Below are 13,812 nucleotides of genomic sequence, written 5' to 3' on the forward strand. Positions count from 1 at the left end.
GGAGCTATGTAATATAAGTCTTGTGTATGCTGGCATGACTGAAGAAGTGAAAATGAGACTCTTATTGGGAGTCTCTCTATTAGAATGGCCATCAACTAGGGGTGGAATCACTTTCTCTGAGGGAAAAGGAAAAAATGGTATGAAAGCAAAGTAGTGCTTTGTCTCATTTCTTCACCTTGTTTTTGGTCCTGTTATTTACTTGGATTTTCAAAAAGCATAGCTGTGGAACATGAGATTTTATGTTCATTTTTGGAAATGGATTTTAAAAGACTGAGAAATACTATTCTGGAGCTAAAACCATTTTGAGAGAAAAAGAAGAAAAAAATTTTTTTCTTTCCAAAGTTTTATTTAGAAAAGAGTGACAGTGCTAAGCAAAATACTTCTAAGCCAAGAACAAACATATTTAGGGCCCTAGGAATAAAGCTGAAGTATTTAAAGGGTATTTTCTGGTAGAACTTAAGCTTACAATGTCTTAGAAATGGTCATCTAGCTCAGTGGTTCTCAGCCAGGGACAATTCTCCCCCAGCCCCCAGGACATTTGGGAATATCCATAGACATTTTTGATTGTCACAAGTTCAGGGGTCCTACTGGCATCTGGTGGATGGAAACCAGGATACTGCTAAACATTGTACAGTGTGCAGGACAGACCCCCACGACAAAGAAGCATGCTGTCCTAAATGTCAGTGGTACCACTGTTGAAAAATCCTTCTCTGACCCAGCCCCAGGAAAGAGACATAACTTACCTCCTGTCCTGTGCAGTGGCTAGTGGGAAACCCAGGAAGAGTGGATATTCCAGTCCAGGGTCTTCTCTAGTCTCTGTGTCCCCATACAGAGAGTACACGTGTGGACGTAAATGATACCTAAAAAATATCTATCTAATCTATGGTGTGGGCTCACCAGTGGTAAGGTGGTGGGGAAGGGCAGGGTGTTGTGCCCTGTGGAACTTGACCTCATTTTTATGCAAACAGAAGAATGAATATGCCCATTTTCTTCTAGGAAATTGTTTACTACAGCGGGCAGCTGGAGCAGGAAATGAGGCAGCAGCTCTTTTCCTGGCAACCAATGGTGCCCACGTCAACCACAGAAACAAGTGGGTAAGTGTGACAGGGCAGCCAGGGGAAATGGTTTTGGTCCGCGGGAAAAATGGCAGTGGCAGATGTGCAGGAACAAATGGAATAGATTCTTTTTTTCAACTTTTGTCAAAATAATACATGTATGTGGTTTAAAAACTAGAGTGAAACATATTCTTTTATGTATGCTCAAATATCGGTTGACTGATTCATTCAGCAGCCATTTCCTAAGCATTTGTTGTATATAAAGCCCTGGACTCGGTACGATGGACTTTATAGTCTAATAGAGATTAGCAAACATGCACATGTACACAAACCTACCATAGCAGCATCTTGATTGTTTATAACACTTCACATTTGCTGAGGTTATCCTATGTGAATGCTCGTTTATGAGTCTATATTGCAAGCTTACAAGGTAGAATGCACAGTGTTCTGGTTAAAAGCATGGCCTTTGGGGTTGGATATTGTTACTGGTTTACTAGCTTTCCCGTTTCCTCCCTGTGTGGTCTCAGGCATATTACTTAATGTTTCTGAGCTTCTGGGTCCTCTTCTGTAAAATGGGGTTAATACTGATTTCATAAGGTGTGGTTAAGATGAAATGATTTATTTAAGTGTTTATTAGCATAATATCTGGGACATTAGATACTAAATGATAGTTATTTTTACTTTATTATTTTTAAACTAGGACGATGTGCTTAAGATCACATTTATTTTACAACTACTTTGTGCTGGGAGCTTTAAGGACATTATTATCCCTTTTAATTCTCACAATGGACCTGAAAGCAGCATGTATTACTAGGATTGAAAAGACCGTCTCCACATCTATAAATCCCTCATTTCAGGGTAAAGGACCTTGAGGTTCAGGGAGGTTAAGTGGCTTATAAATAATGAAGCCAGTATTAAGACTCAGGTACTAGGATGTATAGTTGCCCGCTCTTTCAGCAGCCCTAGGCAGGGAATGTGGTATCTGAGACATACTAATGTATCTTGGAAGCACAGGAGAGAGGGCAGTGCCATCCTTTCCGCCATTAAATATGTTAATCTGCCTGTACACGGCCTGCTCTCCAGCTAGGGTGATGGAATGTCCCTGTACTCACTAGAGGCTAGTTTCTTTTTTTGGGCTCTGCCTCTCATCCCCTCTGACCTTCTCAGTGACTTTCCTTCTACACTCATGTGTCTCTGTCTTTCTCTTTCTTCTGCATCATTAGTTTTGCCTGTTATTCATTTCTAAGAGCATAGAAACATGCTCTGTTATCTCCAAACTTTAAAAAATCCTCCCTTGATCACATGCTGTCTACCAGCTGTTGTTTCTTCTCTGCTACCCTTCATAGTAAAACTGGGTAAAACCTAAGATGTAGAAGTGCAGGGGAAACTTGACTTGGAAGCAGGGGAGAGCTGCACCGCAGAAGGGCCTGGAATGCTGGTTTAGGTGTTTGGGCTTTACTATGGGAAGAGAAGATCCATAGAAGGGCTTTGGGCAGAAGAACAAAGTGATCATTTCAGAGTTGAGAAAGCTGCCTGGGATGGCTGGCATGGTAGGTGTGCCATTGAGTCTGGCTGGACCCAGGTCAGAATCATCTAGATAAGCAACAACCTGTCCTGACCTCTCGCATTAGATTTGGATCCTTAAGGGACAGGTTTCAGAGGAATTGCAAAATTACAGTCAACAGGACATGTATTCTTATGGTCCCCAGAAGCAAGGGCAAGGAAAGTATTAAAACTGTTGTCATGTACCCAGGAAAAAAAAGAGGGAACTAACTAGGAGGATGAACTGGTATGGAGGGAGTAAACTCCATCGCAATTGTTGAATTTCTTTCTGAACATTAAGGCAAGGATGTCTAGCAGGCAGTGGGAAAATTGGATGCAAAAACAGGGCTAGAGATGTGGGTTTGAGAGTCTCTCACTTGTAGATAATGGTAGAAGCCATGGAAGTAGATAGGCACACCCAGTGAGAACTTGTAGGAAGAAGGGCTGGAGCAGACCACAGCCCTGAGGAGGAGGATGGACTTGGGAGGGCTCTCGCCACAATTATAATACCGCTGTAGGGGGAAGGTGTGGAGTGGGAGGGTGCATGTGTAGGTCAAGGAGGAAAAGCACTGAATCCTTACCTGCTACTGTGGCAAGTCCCACACATAATGTCCCAAGCTGGAAAATCAAGAGGTGGCAATAACAACATGTTAAAAATATGGAGATTTACACGGACCCAGCTGAAAGAGTTAAAGTAGTTCCCTCTGGGAGAGGAGAATTTTTTGAGGGAAAGGGGGAGGTGGAATCTTGCTGTGTTTCACAACAAGCCTTGTAAAGTTCTTGACTCTTTAAATGACGATGATGTATAACTTTGATAAGAGCAGGGTACAGAGCACTGTGTTCCATTTGTTTCCATTGGTTCATGTGAAACCAATCCAGTGCGTGTGTGCACACAAATACACATTTACACGTGAATACATGCATACGTATGTGTGTTTTCCTGTGAACATTCTGTCTCTGGAGAGAAATGTGAAACTGGTAATAATGGTTCCTTTAGGGGAGGATAATTGGGTGTTGGGGGCCAGGTATGAGAGGAGACTTTTTATCACTGTATATTTTTATACCTTTTGAATATTGAATCAGGCACCTGTAATACCAATTTAAAATGTTTTTAATTTTTAAAAGTGGAGTGAGAAGGTCTTGATCAAGAGTTCAAGGTAAGATTGATAGGAGCAGGTCAAAGAAGCAAGGTATGCAAATGGGGAGTTAAAGAGAAGTGATGGTCCCACTGTTAACACTGCTTATCTCAGGGGCTGTGACTGTTAGACCCTCCCATTTTCTACAGTGTTTATTTTGGTGACACTTATAAGCTGTTGTCATTGTTTTGTCACTATAAGCATGTATTGTTTTTATAATTAAAAAATAATAATTATAAAAACAAAGTGAAGGGTGGTTAAGGAGGTCATAGGAGGTGAAGAAGTTGGGAAACCAGGGCTTTTGGAAGGTGCTTGGAGAAAACATTGAAAAAACTAAGGGTGATGGCTCAGGAGAAAGAGGACAAAAGTCACAGAGTCAGCTGGTGACAGGATGAGCCAAGGGCTGTGACTGGCACTGGGGACCTGAGTTTCAGCACTTAGGCAGTCATTCTTCCTTTGTGAAGGGAACTCTTATCCTGTAGGTGCTCAGATTTGGGCCATTTATTTCCATGCAGGGAGAAACCCCATTGCACACAGCTTGTCGGCATGGCCTGGCCAACCTTACTGCAGAGCTTCTGCAGCAAGGCGCCAACCCGAATCTGCAGACGGAGGAAGCTCTGCCTTTGCCAAAGGAGCCTGCATCCCTACCTAGCTCAGCGGACAGTGTCTGTCTGCAGACGCCACTGCACATGGCAATTGCCTATAATCATCCGGATGTGGTGTCTGTCATTCTGGAGCAGAAAGGTAGGTAGTTAGGAATACTGCCCGTCAATTTGACTTGTGGACAGTAGTTTTGGGTAGTTAATTACAGAGTTGATGTTTCTTCTATTCTTTGCATAGCCAATTTCTTACCAAAAAAAAAAAAATCCTTTCAGGTCAAACTAGATAAGCAGTATAGTCTGGCTCTTGACTGTGTGTTTCCTTGTGTATGTTTTCAGGATGGGGCCTGCCCATTTCACCTGTTAGGTTAGGGTGTTAGAGCCTTTGATTCTGCTGTCTCTTATTCTGGGGTATATTTCCAGGACATTCCAGTGTAGGTCAAGCAAAGCTTTGCCTTGGCGAGAGCACTGTCTTTGAGAAGTCTGCTGGGGCAGGTCCTCCGCAAGCTAGCTGGTCAGTCCTTCATCTATCTCTGAGCCTCTCTGGCAGGTGACCTATGACAGAGGGGCCAGGGGAAGTCCCTGCAGTGAAGAAGGCCCATTTCCCATAGAAAGTCCTTCTCAGGTTTACTCTTTCCTATCATGAAATTTGTTTTACTCTCGTCCCAATCCTTATAAGGTCAGCATTAAAAACAAATTTTTTTAAACATATTTTATTTATTTATTTATTTTTTTAGAGACAGGGTCTTGCTTTGTCACCCAGGCTGGAGTGCAGTAGCCCAGTTCTAGTTCACCATGACCTTGAACTCCTGGGCTCAAGCAATCCTCCTGCCTCAGCCTCCCAAGTAGCTAGAACTACAGGCGTGTACCACCATGCCCGGCTAATTTTTTTTATTTTTTATAAAGATTAGGTCTTCCTGTGTTGCCCAGGCTGGTCTTGAATTCTTGGCCTCAGTATTTTTCCTGCCTCAGCCTTCCAAAGTTCTAGGTTTACAGGCATAAGCCACTGCACCTAGCAAGGCCAGCATTTTTTAGCATTGTGCTTCTGGAGGGAAGTGGGGTTTTAGGTAGACTGTGCCTAGAAGTTTTAACACTGTAGAAATTCTGTATTAGGAAAACATTGTCAGGGCGTTGTTTTAACTCTCTTTTTAGTAATCAAGTAATTAATGTGTATTTCCATAGTAGAATCTTATTTTCCTTTTGTGAAGAGTCATTGTTTTAAGCTTTAAAAAGATGCATTTTACCCATAAGCTTTGCTCTAAAATATATTTCTGGGCTTTCACTCCCCACAAGATTTATCTGTTCTCCTATAGCCAGTCAGTTTGAAACTGAGTTTTTATTCTCTTGAGTGCTTTAAATGTGATCCATGGGATAGTGAAATCAAGTGTTCTTTTCCTTTTTAAAAAAAATTAGCCAATGCTCTTCATGCCACCAACAACTTGCAAATTATTCCGGACTTCAGCCTCAAAGATTCCCGAGACCAGACTGTGTTGGGCCTGGCATTGTGGACTGGTAAGGCTAGTTGACATGTGCAGACAAACAGATGTCAGAGAGGGAAGTGGGTGGGGGCTGGGGGGAGGGAGAAAAGTGGGGCTAATCATTTGGTTGTAAAATAAGCTTTCTGTTTGTGTTAAGCCTGTAATATTCAGTGGAAAACTGCTGGCTTTGAGAAGTTGAGGGTATGTTTGAGAAGGGGGTATGTTTATTGTAGTAAGATGTTGAGGAAGTGGGAAAAGCTGAGCATGCATTAAAATCAGGGCTTGTCTGTTTTGCAGGCATGCACACAATCGCAGCCCAGCTGCTGGGCTCTGGGGCTTCCATCAATGACACCATGTCAGACGGGCAGACCTTGCTGCACATGGCCATACAGCGGCAGGATAGCAAGAGTGCGCTCTTTCTTCTGGAGCATCAGGCCGATATAAATGTCAGGTAGGATGAAACAGCACTCTCCACTGTAACACCAGGTCACACTTAGAGATTTCAAAAGCATAGCTTTGCTTTTAGAAAAAAAAAAGTGTTTTTAATTAAATAAAGGAAGGGAAACAATGGCTTTAAGAAAGTACAAATGCAATGTTGTAACTGAATGCAATTAGGCAACTCATGAAGGGGAACTGTGCTTTGCTCTTGTTTGAAGCTTTCGGGACCAGTGCACAATATTACACAAATTTCATTATAAAGGACAATCCAAAATCAATTTTTAACTAGGAATTTCAGCTATAATGAAGACCATGCCAACAAATGAGCTACCAACAAAGCTTCAGGAGGGGGGAAAGACACAGAGTCAAATTTTTATTATGATTGTATTTTCAAAAGAACTTAACCTTTGTCTCCAAGTGACAAATTAGGGGAAAGAAGTGTTTTGTCAAGTGGATAGTTGGGGAAGCATTTTATTAAGATGCTTTTAAAAGCAACTGTATTCCTATAAAGGTTCAACACGTTGGAATGTTGGTCAGTTACTGTCCGAGTACAAAAGGGTGACATAGCTATATTTTCTAAAAAGGCAGAGGGACAGACAGTATTAACAGATTTATTTCCCTGAGAAAACACTGGTGAATGTGAATGAAGGAATACAGTCGATTCTGGTCTCTGGAATGTCCAGGAGGCACATTTCATTCTTTAGCTCCAGTTACAAATGTTGGTTCTGGTGTGTGTGTCCTAGCAGGACTCAGGACGGGGAGACAGCCCTTCAGCTGGCCATCAGAAATCAGCTTCCACTGGTGGTTGATGCCATATGCACCCGAGGAGCTGACATGTCCGTGCCAGATGAGAAGGGAAACCCCCCACTGTGGCTGGCATTGGCAAACAATTTGGAGGACATCGCATCCACTCTGGTGAGACAATCATGACTTTAGTCTCTGTTTATAGATGGGGGTATTTTGTGTCAAAGATGGATTTGGTGCCTACATAGCAATCACAGGAACAAGAGATCTGACAAGTAATAAATTGGGTCAAGGACAAGCAGTTGAAAGTCATGTTAAGGAAACTTGCAGTTCAGCATGATCTTGGCCAGCCCTTTTGTTTTTAGGCTGTCTTTACCAAGAAAACTACCAAGAAGCAAGAGAGTGGAGGCATTTCCTGAGACTTCTCCTGGGGTGGGTTAATTTGATAGGGGCTGCCCTCACCATCACCATAGTGATAAATTCCAAAATTTCATATTTATCTACCTTGTTCGCAAAACAGACCCCAAAAGTGGAGGTAAACCTGGAAATTTTCATCTAAGTCTCTGAAGGCCTGCAATGTGACATTAAGGCATTTTGCACCTTGAAGTTTTACCCAATTGTTATTGAGCTTGCCTGTTAATGAATCTAATGATATACATAGAGCTCAGACTTGGTAACAAAAATGTCTGCCTTTGTTCAGCAGTGTTGGAGAGTAACCTGTGTTTTTCTGCAGGTCAGACACGGTTGCGATGCCACCTGCTGGGGCCCAGGACCTAGTGGATGCCTTCAGACACTCCTGCACAGAGCCATTGATGAAAACAATGAGTCTACTGCCTGCTTCCTTATTCGCAGGTCTGAGAAGCCTCAGTATCTCTTGAAATTGTATTCAGCTTATTGCAAACTGGCTCTTTTCTTATTTTAATCCACCTACACTCTTGACATGCCTGTCACTGGCTTGACTTTCTTAATTAAAACTATCAGAGGGTCACTGTTCTGTCATTTCAAGTCAGACAAGGGCCAGGCTCACTTGTGTGGGGAGCTTACATGCCTGGATCGAGGAATCTAAAAGCTGAGCCAGCGTCCTGCGTTGGGAGCTGTATGGGCTCCTGTAGTCATGTCAGACCGGTTCACACCATGAAGCCAGAGGCCTGTGGTGGAGGAGACCAGATGTCCCCTTCAGGGCCCCACGAAGATGCGTGGGCCATTACAGGCTCCACAGCCTTCTCCGTGTGTGGAATATGTGGAGCCAGGGCTGTTCAGGAAACCTTTAGAGCAGTGGTTCTCAAACTTTAAATGTGTGCACATCCCCTGGGGAGCTTTGAAAAATTCTGATGCCCAGGTTGCCCCCAAGACCAATGCAGAAGAATCTATAGGAGTGGGACCAGACTCTAATATTTGAGGCTAAGGACCTAGATAGCAGATCCTGGCAGCAGCAGCTTTTTTGTTGGATTGGATGAAGCTGCTGCTATACATTTATCAGCATGCTTATAGGCCAGGTGGAAGCATGGCCTTCCTTCTATTTCCCCGTTCCTTTCAGTGGCTGTGATGTGAATAGTCCCAGACAACCAGGTGCTAACGGAGAAGGAGAGGAAGAGGCTAGAGATGGGCAGACCCCTTTGCATTTGGCAGCCTCTTGGGGCCTGGAAGAGACAGTACAGTGTCTTCTGGAGTTCGGTGCCAATGTAAACGCACAGGTACGTAGTTTCTCTTTTCCAGGGAAATAGATGGTTGCCCCAGAATTATGGAAATCTCTTCTTATGTCAAGGGACCTTGGAGATTCCCTGGTCCCAGCTCTCTGCTTTACCATGAATAGGGCTGTGCTAGGCCAGATAGAGTGATTTTCTCTGAGTCATACAGCCTGCCTTGTAATTTTAATGATTTCAGGTTAAGACTTTCCTATTGTGTGCCTTTGTCTTAACTGCAGCATGAGGAAGATTTGTTTTATCTATTTTTCTTTGCCTCCTATTCTCCCTTAGTTATAGATGCCCATTGAGAGTTTGGTTTAGTCCCAAACTGAGTACTGTATTTAGGAAAATGTTCCAGTAGCTCAACTGAGCACTCCTGAGTTACGTTCCTTCATGCTTTTCAATGTTCTAGTCCATGAAGACTTACATACCATGCCCTACAAGATAAGGATGGTATAACTTACAGCTGTGATCTACTACAGATGTTCTAAAACAAGCATTTGACTGCAGGTGTTCCAAAACAAATGTGTGTATTGTGGACCCACTGTCACCACGGAGTCACTGGAGAGTAGTGGAACAGGGAATGGCTTTCAGCCATTTCTGTGTTTGGCCTGTTTAAAAGCTGAGTCAGACACAGGGTGGTAGTACTGATTCTCATAACCAAAATTTGGGCTCTTAAAAGTTATCCCCTTCATATTTTTCTTAAGTTTTATTATCTTTCAATTAGACGTTGAAATCTGTGCCTTGTCCCCATAGGATGCAGAAGGAAGAACACCCATCCACGTGGCCATCAGCAACCAGCATGGTGTCATCATTCAGTTGTTGATTTCTCACCCTGATATCCACTTGAATGTACGAGACAGACAAGGGCTGACCCCGTTCGCCTGTGCCATGACTTACAAGAACAACAAGGCAGCCGAGGCCATCCTAAAACGAGAGTCCGGGGCTGCCGAACAGGTGGGTGACCCCCACCCAACGTTCTCCACGTTGCCCTGTGCACAGTAGAACCTATTACGTGGAGACTTAACTTCTTCTATATAGAGACATTTGTTTGAAATTATACTCCCTTTTCTTAAAATTTGGCTATTGAGATGCCATGCCAGTGCAGGGTTAGCTTTGGCTACTCTGCTGTGTGTCAGCCCTGGTGGTGCCGTGCTTATGGGAGTGGAGGTAACTGGGCTCTACAGTGGGAACACCTGGGCTCACTCTCTGCTTTTGCTTGGTTAATTGCCCTAGTAATGAATGTCTTTAAAAGATTTTAAATGAACTTGAGGAGCTTCTGTTGTGATGTTGGGGCAACTTTCTGAATATTTCAGAGGAGTTAAGTTGTTATTCAGCTTAGCAGGCTTGGTTGTCCTGTTCTTTGTGGTTCTTTACCAGCTGCTAAATCTGGATGGTGAATTGTTGATTGGCAGCTGGGTGGGAAGCAACAGTAACAAGTGATCCGAGGTGGGAGCAGGGATGGATTGTCAAGTCAGTCTTGGTGAAACTTGACTCTCCAGCCAGCACTTACAATACTGCTAAGACTTATAAATAGACATTTATTAAGGTGAAATGGAAAGTTGAGACCTGAGTGAAATGAAATCCTAGCATGATTGAAGATTACTGCTTGGTATTTCAGGCTTCTGCACATAAACTATCTTCAGCATTTTTGTAAGTGTGACTAGATTGTATAGGTTTTCACTTCACACGTGTTCAGTTAGTGCAAAATGTTCATGAATGGAGATAGTCATCTCACATTTCCTCTCTAGCTAGTATGAAACTCTACTGCTGATCAAAGCCCTTGGCAGATACTTTGCTTGTTACACTGGCACATACTGTGGACACGTGTGAGGTGATGTGTGTAACACTGGCATCTCCTTTACTTGCACCCAAGCACTCACGCTAACGGCAGCTCTTACAACTACAGCATTCTGCACAGTTTGATTTTAGTGAGCTCTGTGTGCTTTACATTAGTAAAGAAAAGTCAGTGACTTGCCGTTGGCTGCCCCCCCATTGTGTATTATCCTGTAGCTTAGTAAAAGAGGAAACTGCACATTTCTGAAACCTTTGTTGGATTGCTCGGGGGTTAGGCTGGCATTGCAGCTGTGGTGTTAGGATGCTGAGTGCTTGTTTTAGCCAAAGCAAAGAGATTCCCAAGGCTAATCTCCACCTTTGCCTCTCCCTGAGCATCCCAATATTTTGGTGCTTTCCTTTCCCTGTCCTGCAGGTTGTCTCTCTTGGCTTTTCCGCGTCCAGTTCCCGCTACAGGAGGATGCCAGGGCAGCTTGGATCAGTGTAGGGGTTCCCTTCCCTTGACCACGTGGATGTGACCACGCATATATGGTCATGGCCACAAACACACAGTGGGTCTGTTGCGTGGACAGGTGGGGGAGGGCAGCGTTTACTGTTGGTTCTTGGGAAGGAGTTTCCTGGAACCACAGGAAGGTCTACGTCATGACTTCTCCAGTGGTCAGTGCAGCTTGCAGATGCTCAGGGGACACTCTTAAAAGGGGGCCCACTAATATTTTGGTTCCCACTTGTTGCTGTAGGTGGATAACAAGGGTCGGAATTTTCTTCACGTGGCAGTTCAGAACTCCGACATTGAAAGTGTCCTGTTCCTGATCAGCGTCCAGGCTAATGTGAACTCCAGAGTCCAGGATGCTTCCAAGTTGACCCCTTTGCACCTCGCTGTCCAAGCGGGCTCAGAGATGATTGTCCGCAATTTGGTAAGTGACACAGAAATATTATTGCGTGTAACATGTGGACACAACATGTTGTAGAGTATGTGCAGAATCTCTCATCACTAGTGTTTGGCCAGGCATTGTGAAAGGCAGTGTGAATTTGGGGAGCTAGGCCAGTATGCTCAGGAAGACAGGCGTGTCAAGGAGCTGCATGTCCTAAGTGCCCTGGGGACTGGGTGGGCTGCAGGGTCAGGCAGGTGCCAGAGTGGGGCCCCGAAGGAAGGCAGGATTTAGGTGGCAGAGGCAGGGTGGGAGCACAGAGGGAGTGGAGCTCACTTATGATGCCTCTCTGCTCTCTGTCAGGCATTCAACTGGGACTTTTTTTTTTTTATTAAAAAAAAGGGAAGGCCAAGAGCATCCTTCAGGAACGCCCTGGGGTGTGCCCATTGGCAGGCGGCCCCTCCCTTCAGACCTGTGCAGGGCGCCGATGGTGATGACAATTGGGACTTTCAAGTGAGCTATCTGTTAATTCTCAAAACTACAGAGGGTGTATGAAATTTATATTTTATAAAGTGAGAAATTTAGGCTCAGAAGGGCTTTTTTCCTCCCCCAAGCCTATCAGGTGGTAGTGTGGGATTTTAGTCTTTTCTGTTTGGTTCCACATCTTGCTTTTTCTGGTACAACATAATGCCACCCAGGGAAGGAAGGTCTGAGAAAAGATGTGGAGACTGTTAAGTGCATGTGGCAGTTTTATGTAGGAAAGTTTGGTTGAAATCTGAGTAGAGAGTTGTAGATGTGGTTGGAGAGACAGGCAGAGACCAGATAGTGCGGTGTCAAATTTCAAACCAAGAACTGTGGGCAGCCTTTATCTTTTAGGCAATGGAAAAACCACTGCATGTGTTTGAGCTGAGAGAACATGGCCAAGAGCTGAGACAGGGCTCCGTATCACCTGGCCTGCTCCTCCGAGCTGGCTGTCACTGATGCCTTCCGTCAGCCCTGGGCGCACACTGCAGAACTGGCCACCAGGGTGCTTGACCAGTCCTTGGTGCCCTGGTGATTTTGTTCTTGCTAAACGCTTTTTTTTAAAAAGATTTTTTTTTTTCCTTTTTTTGTAGAGACAAGGTCTCAGCTGTGTGCCCACCCTAGTCTCAAACTCCTGGCCTCAAGTGATCCTCCTGCTTCAGCCTCCCAAAGTGCTGGGATTATAGGCATGAGCCACAGTGCCTACCCTGAAAAACACTTTTTAGAAAAACCTTTATGGCTTGGTATGTGTGAGGGAGCATTTAAAGAAGATGCCTTCCAGCCTAAGCAAGAGTGAGCCCCCATTTCTGCTAAAAATAGAAAAATTAGCTGGGTGTTGTGGTGTGCACCTGTAGTCCCAGCTACTTAGGAGGCTGAGGCAGGAGGATCGCTTGAGCCCAGGAGTTTGAGGCTGCAGTGAGCTACAGTGATGCCACTGCACTCTACCCAGGGTGACATAGTGAGACTCTGTCTTAAAAAAAAAAAATGCCTTGGGGCTGGGGCATACAGATGTGGGAGCGATCACCAGTGAAGACAGCTAGGGGAGGCAGTGGCAATGAGGGATGGCATAGAGAAGGACTGAGGAGATGGGTCTGATGGTGCCAGGCACAGACTGGTCATGGGACAAGCAACCAAGGGAGCAGAGAAGCGCCTTGGAGTTGTAGGGAATCCAGCCTCATGTTCATCAGTCTTTCTGCTTCCTGAGAGCCTAGGGAGGTTTGAGGTCATTTATCAAGTTCATGCTCCTGCCTCACTAAGGCCTGATCTCACAGGTGATAGAAGTGCCTAGAAACATCTGGTCTTGCAAACAATGTCCATGTGTTCCTTCCTCTTTGAATTGGGGCAGCATAATGTTAGAATCTGTTTACACTGAAACAGTGCCTTACCCACGTCTCTCCTTCCCCTGGTTAGCCAGCGTGGGGGTTAGCGACGATCCCTAGACAGCACTAGTGGCCATGACTATCCCTCTGTGATATCTCCTGTCTGGTGTGTCCCATATGCACTCATGATATGTCTTATCTATGAGTAATTTGGGTGGGTGCGCAGAGTTCTGGGGAGGCTGGGACTTAGAAGCTAGGGTCAGAACCCGAGCAGCTAACCAGTGCTTAGATCCTCCAGAGGCAGGTGCCTGTACACACAGATGGAGGAACCAGGGGTAGCCTCAAGCCTCAGGAGACGCAAACTGGGCTGTGACTAAACTACACAGTATTTTCTGTTAACAGCAGCTGCCTTTGAAACTATCAGAAAGAGGACAATGAACTTCAAATACTAAATGACTAAACAAGATATTATTTAAAGGTCCTTCCTGCCTTTGATTCTGTATTTCTTTGTGTTTTTTTCTTTTAAAAAATAGTGTAAAAATAATACATGCTCATTGTGGAAAAACTTAAAGCACGTAAGGATATAAAACAGATAGTATCTCCCTTTAATTCCCAACTCTCCTCTGAGTTT

At 44.4% G+C, this 13,812-nt stretch overlaps 1 protein-coding gene and 1 long non-coding RNA gene across 3 annotated transcripts in view; one reads left to right on the plus strand and one right to left on the minus strand.

The window, feature by feature from the left end:
• LOC123620629 overlaps positions 1-950 on the minus strand; it is a 69,296-nt gene extending 68,346 nt beyond the window's left edge. Inside the window, exon 1 of the long non-coding RNA XR_006728921.1 lies at positions 744-950. This is a non-coding gene — a long non-coding RNA (uncharacterized LOC123620629). The remainder of the gene's footprint in view (positions 1-743) is intronic.
• ANKFY1 (ankyrin repeat and FYVE domain containing 1) overlaps positions 1-13,812 on the plus strand; it is an 89,942-nt gene that overhangs the window by 64,220 nt on the left and 11,910 nt on the right. For both annotated transcript variants that reach the window (XM_045526042.1, XM_045526043.1), the window contains exons 11-19: positions 997-1,094; positions 4,249-4,477; positions 5,746-5,844; positions 6,108-6,261; positions 6,995-7,163; positions 7,726-7,844; positions 8,530-8,686; positions 9,434-9,634; positions 11,209-11,385. In XM_045526042.1, the coding sequence (XP_045381998.1) occupies positions 997-1,094; positions 4,249-4,477; positions 5,746-5,844; positions 6,108-6,261; positions 6,995-7,163; positions 7,726-7,844; positions 8,530-8,686; positions 9,434-9,634; positions 11,209-11,385 (1,403 nt within the window). The remainder of the gene's footprint in view (positions 1-996; positions 1,095-4,248; positions 4,478-5,745; positions 5,845-6,107; positions 6,262-6,994; positions 7,164-7,725; positions 7,845-8,529; positions 8,687-9,433; positions 9,635-11,208; positions 11,386-13,812) is intronic.

The sequence above is a fragment of the Lemur catta genome, chromosome 15 (assembly GCF_020740605.2).
Source record: "Lemur catta isolate mLemCat1 chromosome 15, mLemCat1.pri, whole genome shotgun sequence".
Classification (NCBI taxonomy): domain Eukaryota; kingdom Metazoa; phylum Chordata; class Mammalia; order Primates; family Lemuridae; genus Lemur; species Lemur catta.